General features: G+C 50.9%; 1 protein-coding gene across 1 annotated transcript in view; it reads left to right on the top strand.

Moving 5' to 3' along the window:
• The window catches only part of LOC134909581 (ATP-binding cassette sub-family F member 3), a 72621-nt gene that overhangs the window by 8691 nt on the left and 56430 nt on the right, over positions 1–7500 (top strand). The window contains exons 7-8 of the mRNA XM_063916590.1: positions 2737–2759; positions 2846–2901. Coding sequence (XP_063772660.1) covers positions 2737–2759; positions 2846–2901 — 79 coding nt within the window. The remainder of the gene's footprint in view (positions 1–2736; positions 2760–2845; positions 2902–7500) is intronic.

Raw genomic sequence — 7500 nt, forward strand, 5'->3', positions numbered from 1 at the left:
GAGGACTCGTCAACAGTTTTCTGCCGGAAGTGGTTTCATCGTTCCACTTGAACCAAACTATTGTGGTACCAGTGGCTACTGACGCCTTGCTGGAATCGAAGCCTCTCGATGTAGTAAGAGCTTTTGAAGTTTTATGTTGCCAGGACGGCTCAGTTTAGGAAAACAGAGGCTCTGTTTGTCTTATATGCTCACAATACAATTGGGGCTCCTGCTTCCAAGCAGTCTATTGCGCGCTGGATCTGTCATACGATTCAGCAGGCTCATTCTACGGCTGGATTGCTGTTACCGAAATCGGTGATGGCCCATTCTACCTGGAAGGTGGGCTCGTCCTGGGCGGCTGCCCGGGGGGTCTCGGCATTACAACTTTGCCGAGCAGCTACTTGGTCGGGTTCAAACACCTTTGCGAAGTTCTACAAGTTTGATACCCTGGCTAATGAGGACCCCATGTTTGGTCTATCGGTGCTGCAGAGTCATCCGCACTCTCCCGCCCGTTCTAGAGCTTTGGTATAAACCCCATGGTTCTTGATGTGACCCCAGCATCCTCTAGGACGTATGAGAAAATAGGATTTTAATACCTACCGGTAAATCCTTTTCTCTTAGTCCGTAGAGGATGCTGGGCGCCCGTCCCAGTGCGTACTGTATCTGCAGTTATTGGTTGTGGTTACACACAGGTTGTGTACGATTTTTGTCGGCATTTTGCTGCAAGTTCTTCATGCTGTTGGCCTGTGTTCTGTTGAATGCCACGTTCTGCGGCATGCTTGAGGTGTGAGCTGGTAAGATGCTCACCGTGGTTTATCATTAAATCCTTTCCTCAAAATGTCAGTCTCCCTGGGCACAGTTCCTTAAACTGAAGTCTGGAGGAGGGACATAGAGGGAGGAGCCAGGTCACACCATTTGAAATTCTTAAAGTGCCCATGTCTCCTGCGGATCCCGTCTATACCCCATGGTTCTTGATGTGACCCCAGCATCTGCCGGACTAAGAGAAAAGGATTTACTGGTAGGTATTAAAATCCTATTATAAATCAGGAGAGTGGTTGTCCTGCTTCTAAGCAAATCATTGCTCAATGGATATTTGAGGTCATATGTCGGTAAACATGATAGTGGGCCTTCAGGTGCCTCATTTGGTTACTGCGCACTCTAACAGATCGATCTTGTCGTCCTCCTACGTTGGAGGTCTTTGGTGGAGCAGATTTGCAGGGTAGCCACTTGTTTCTTGGCACATGCTTTTGCTTTGCCTCCAGAGATGCTAGTTTTAGTCGAAGTGTCCTTGCATAGTAAACAGCTTTGGGACCTCCCCATTGTCTCTCCAGTGTACCCCATAGCGCTTTTGTTCTTACCAAATGAATCTGTTTCTCTGATGCCATGGGGCAGTGCTGGAAGAGTCTGGGCACTACAGAGTTAATCTTTTAGAGCAGCTCTGGCTCCTCCTCCCCTATGCTTATCAAAGCCCTAGAGGAGAAAACCAGAAAAACTGTCACACATGAGGGCAGGAACTTGGTATAACAAAAACCCAAACACAACCCAGAAAAGCCAGGAGCGAACAGGAGGGCGTCCAGTGTCCCCCCCATGGCATCAGAGAAACAAATTTATCAGGTAAGAACCAAAATAAGCTATGGGGTACACTGGAGAGGCCATCTTGTTTTATTCCTTAAAGAGTGTGAAAGGATGCACACTGGACCGAATCCAGACATACAATATTGTCTTTTTGGCCACTGTACTCAGAGCATTTAAGTTTCCAATATCCACCAGACACCTACTTTCCTTGTGGTAATATCCCCACTATGCCCCATGTTCAATCAAAGGGAAATAATTAACCAAATGGTTCCACGGCAAAGCGTCAGATCAAAGCCAGAAGGCTCTAACTAGAGGACAAGACCACAAACAATTGTAAAAGTCTGTATTATTTTCTTGACACCTAGGATGTCAGATTAGTACATATTTATGCTGTTGTATTTCTTTAGTTATAGCAGCCCATTGAAAGAAGTGTTTATAGTGAGCATCGCTTACTATTGATGTGTCCTCACTCATCTTGCCACAATACGCCACATATCGGGAGATGCCTGGTGTGAATGAGCGGACAGGTCCCCTGCAACTACGTTAGCGTCGGGCATCTTTTATTGCCGAAAATGAGTTTTGTTTGCATCGCGAACACTGTAACGTACCATTTACCATTTCTTATGCAGATACAGCCACGTTATCACACAAAATATAGGCATACCACATACAGGTTGAGTATCCCATATCCAAATATTCCGAAATATGGAATATTTCGAAATACGGACTTTTTTGAGTGAGACTGAGATAGTGAAACCTTTGTTTTTTGATGGCTCAATGTACACAAACTTTGTTTAATACTCCGTTATTAAACATGTTGTATTAAATGACCTTCAGGCTGTGTGTATAAGGTGTATATGAAACATAAATGCATTCTGTGCTTAGATTTAGGTCCCATCGCTATGATATCTCATTATGGTATGCAATTATTCCAAAATACGGAAAAATCCGATATCCAAAATTCCTCTGGTCCCAAGCATTTTGGATAAGGGATACTCAACCTGTATCATTTTTATCAGCATTAGCTGCTTTTGCATCCTATTCACACAGAACGAGTCACACCATGGCATAGCATGGCTAGAAAGGCTGCTTAATGTGCAGGGAGGCTGGTTGTATGTGAACACATCTGTATTAGCAAAAAATAAAATTGTACCAAAGTAATTAAATCTGTCTCTTTGTTAGGCCTGACCTGCTATTGCTGGATGGTAAGTGTCCTGATAAAGCTATTTCCTTCTTCACCTCTTTCATTATCATCTTTCCCTTCCATTGACCTTGTACTCTATTTTCACAGAACCTACAAACATGTTGGATGTACGAGCCATCCTATGGTTGGAGAACTACTTGCAGGTCTGTACACTTTCTTTTTAATAAGGGAAAAGGGGGAGGGGGGAAATATCCGTTGCACAAGAAAAGAATATGTCTATATCATAAAGACCAAATCCAGAGAAACCCCTAATTATGATCAGATATTCTGATACAAATATAGGTGGTGCTACCACAGATCATATTCTTATACAAGAACAAGGAAAGAAGAAAAGGATCTGTTTTATGGTGCACTAAAGATTTAAAATGTAACGTTTATTAATTCCATAAAAAAATTGGTGACATGTTGTATTGTCTCATGTCTCGAGAATTAATTGTATACGAAAAATATTTTAAAAAACATATAGAAATAGTATTGGAAGTATGACAATGAATTACAAAGAGAAAATTGTATTGAAGAAATATAAAAAACAGCGTCTTTTTAGTGTCTGTCCTCTTTAATCACTATCTTTGTATGGACTGATAATACTATGTATCTTTGAATAAATATTGTGGTTTCCACTAAGATCTAGCAAAATTGTTACGATTATGCTCATCCAAAAAATCTTGGCATGTTGCCTTGAAATGTTTTTCTGTTTCGATACAGATATGTAACGTGGAATTCAGCGTGTCTGGTATAACATGGACATGTACAGTAGTATCAGGTATATTGGTAGATTACCTCTCACTTATAGTGTCAGGTACAGTTCGAACTCAAATATGCTGTTAAGATAAACTCCCTGTGAAAATGCAGCCTTAATAGATGGGGTCTTTCACTTGTTAATATCACTGCTACCTGTAGGTCTCTCACCTATTAGTGTCAGACCCAGGGCCGGATTAACAATGGGGCGGATGGAGCTGCATCTCCAGGCCTCCCATTGAAAATAGGCCCACAGGATTCTCTGCAGCTCGGATAGTGATGACAGAAAAAAAAAACTTCTGTTATCACCAATAGCAGATTCTCCCATTTGACTCCAGTCACGGCCAGCCAGCAGCTGAGCACAATCGCCGCCGCTGCCCCCAACCCCATGCTGTCGGTGGGAGCTCATAACCTGGTTCGAAATATGCTCCACCCCCGTACCACAATAAGCTCCGCCCCCTGGTCTATCTGCAGCTCTGCTCCCGATTGGCAAAAGTTCCTCTATAAGGGGTATAACCAGGGGTTAAAGTGGGGCGGAACTGCGTTCCGCCACTTCTAATTGAAGGCGGAACCAGTTCCGCCTCCGTCCGTCCACCAACAAGTAAATGCTTCAGGTCCCAGCAGGAGTTGGAAGCAGCAAAAGCAGCTGCCAGCCAATCTCTGCTCGCTGGACCGGCATCAGAGCCAATCACGGCTTGTGAATAACCAGCCAATGAGAAGCAGCCAAGTGGCAGCTTTTCATTAGCTGACGGCCCGCAATCCGTGGTTGCTTCAATGAGTGTCCGCCTCGTTATAGCAGGCAGTGGCGGCAGCGGCGCTGCCAGGCAACCGATCCGTAACTCAGGACTGTCTGGCGGCCGCTAACAGGACGCTCGTCGGACGCGGAAGGTGTGGATGTGATCATGTGGGGAATGAGCAGCAGGGGGTGAGATGGCGGGCCAGGGGGGATGATGAAAAAGCGGAAGGTGAAATAGGCAGGGCAGTGCAGTGAGATGGCAGGGGATGACGAGAGCTGCAGGGGGTGAGATAGTGGGGGGCAATAATGAGAGCTGCAGGGGGTGAGATAGTGGGGGGCAATGATGAGAGCTGCAGGGGGTGAGATAGTGGGGAGCAATGATGAGAGCTGCAGGTGGTGAGATAGTGGGGGGCAATGATGAGAGCTGCAGGGGGTGAGATAGTGGGGGCAGTGATGAGAGCTGCAGGGGGTGAGATAGTGGGGGCAGTGATGAGAGCTGCAGGGGGTGAGATAGTGGGGCAGTGATGAGAGCTGCAGGGGGTGAGATAGTGGGGGGCAGTGATGAGAGCTGCAGGGGGTGAGATAGTGGGGGCAATGATGAGAGCTGCAGGGGGTGAGATAGTGGGGGCAATGATGAGAGCTGCAGGGGGTGAGATAGTGGGGGCAATGATGAGAGCTGCAGGGGCTGAGATAGTGGGGGGCAGTGATGAGAGCTGCAGGGGCTGAGATAGTGGGGGGCAGTGATGAGAGCTGCAGGGGGTGAGATAGTGGGGGCAGTGATGAGAGCTGCAGGGGGTGAGATAGTGGGGGCAGTGATGAGAGCTGCAGGGGGTGAGATAGTGGGGCAGTGATGAGAGCTGCAGGGGGTGAGATAGTGGGGGCAGTGATGAGAGCTGCAGGGGGTGAGATAGTGGGGGGCAATGATGAGAGCTGCAGGGGGTGAGATAGTGGGGGGCAGTGATGAGAGCTGCAGGGGGTGAGATAGTGGGGGCAGTAATGAGAGCTGCAGGGGGTGAGATAGTGGGGGGCAGTGATGAGAGCTGCAGGGGGTGAGATAGTGGGGGCAGTGATGAGAGCTGCAGGGGGTGAGATAGTGGGGGCAGTGATGAGAGCTGCAGGGGGTGAGATAGTGGGGGGCAATGATGAGAGCTGCAGGGGGTGAGATAGTGGGGGGCAGTGATGAGAGCTGCAGGGGGTGAGATAGTGGGGGCAGTAATGAGAGCTGCAGGGGGTGAGATAGTGGGGGGCAGTGATGAGAGCTGCAGGGGGTGAGATAGTGGGGGGCAATGATGAGAGCTGCAGGGGGTGAGATAGTGGGGGGCAGTGATGAGAGCTGCAGGGGGTGAGATAGTGGGGGCAGTAATGAGAGCTGCAGGGGGTGAGATAGTGGGGGGCAGTGATGAGAGCTGCAGGGGGTGAGATAGTGGGGGCAATGATGAGAGCTGCAGGGGGTGAGATAGTGGGGGCAATGATGAGAGCTGCAGGGGGTGAGATAGTGGGGGCAGTGATGAGAGCTGCAGGGGGTGAGATAGTGGGGGCAGTGATGAGAGCTGCAGGGGCTGAGATAGTGGGGGCAGTGATGAGAGCTGCAGGGGGTGAGATAGTGGGGCAGTGATGAGAGCTGCAGGGGGTGAGATAGTGGGGGCAGTGATGAGAGCTGCAGGGGGTGAGATAGTGGGGGGCAGTGATGAGAGCTGCAGGGGGTGAGATAGTGGGGGCAGTAATGAGAGCTGCAGGGGGTGAGATTGTGGGGGGCAATGATGAGAGATGCAGGGGGTGAGATAGTGGGGCAGTGATGAGAGCTGCAGGGGGTGAGATAGTGGGGGCAGTAATGAGAGCTGCAGGGGGTGAGATAGTGGGGGGCAGTGATGAGAGCTGCAGGGGGTGAGATAGTGGGGGCAATGATGAGAGCTGCAGGGGGTGAGATAGTGGGGGCAATGATGAGAGCTGCAGGGGGTGAGATAGTGGGGGCAGTGATGAGAGCTGCAGGGGGTGAGATAGTGGGGGCAGTGATGAGAGCTGCAGGGGCTGAGATAGTGGGGGCAGTGATGAGAGCTGCAGGGGGTGAGATAGTGGGGCAGTGATGAGAGCTGCAGGGGGTGAGATAGTGGGGGCAGTGATGAGAGCTGCAGGGGGTGAGATAGTGGGGGCAGTGATGAGAGCTGCAGGGGGTGAGATAGTGGGGGCAGTAATGAGAGCTGCAGGGGGTGAGATTGTGGGGGGCAATGATGAGAGATGCAGGGGGTGAGATAGTGGAGGCAGTGATGAGCTGCAGGGGGATGATGAGAGGAACAGGGGGTGAGGCGGCAGGCGGATGATGAGAGGAACAGGGGGTGAGATGGCAGGCGGGTGATGAGAGGAACAGGGGGTGAGGCGGCAGGGGGATGATGAGAGGAACAGGGGGTGAGGCGGCATGGGGATGATGAGAGGAACAGGGGGTGAGGCGGCAGGCGGATGATGAGAGGAACAGGGGGTGAGGCGGCAGGCGGATGATGAGAGTAACGGGGTGAGGCGGCAGGCGGATGATGAGAGGAACAGGGGGTGAGGCGGCAGGCGGATGATGAGAGGAACAGGGGGTGAGACGGCAGGCGGATGATGAGAGGAACAGGGGGTGAGACGGCAGGCGGATGATGAGAGGAACAGGGGGTGAGACGGCAGGCGGATGATGAGAGGAACAGGGGGTGAGACGGCAGGTGGATGATGAGAGGAACAGGGGGTGAGACGGCAGGCGGATGATGAGAGGAACAGGGGGTGAGACGGCAGGCGGATGATGAGAGGAACAGGGGGTGAGGCGGCAGGCGGATGATGAGAGGAACAGGGGGTGAGACGGCAGGTGGATGATGAGAGGAACAGGGGGTGAGACGGCAGGCGGATGATGAGAGGAACAGGGGGTGAGACGGCAGGGGATGATGAGAGAAGCGGGGGGTGAGATTGGGATGGGGTAGAGAGAGGAGCAGGGGGTAAGATTGGTAAGAGTGGCATGGGGTGAGATGGGAGAGTAACATCCCTTCCAGACCGCATAAGGCAGGTTGCACCCTGGAGCCTGACACGGAAGCTCCCAGCGTGTGACCCACCTCAGGCGCCCCGCCGCCGCTGACTACAACCCGGCATATTGTCGGGTTGGTGATGTCAGCAGTGACACAGAGGGGGACGGTGCTTAGAGATCACATGATATCCAAGCACCACCCGTCCATACACAGTGAACAAGTGCCAGGTCACCTCAACCCAGCTACCGTTCACACCGCACAGCGAGTTGAGTTGAACATGT

This window comes from Pseudophryne corroboree, chromosome 4, assembly GCF_028390025.1.
Source record: "Pseudophryne corroboree isolate aPseCor3 chromosome 4, aPseCor3.hap2, whole genome shotgun sequence".
NCBI lineage: Eukaryota > Metazoa > Chordata > Amphibia > Anura > Myobatrachidae > Pseudophryne > Pseudophryne corroboree.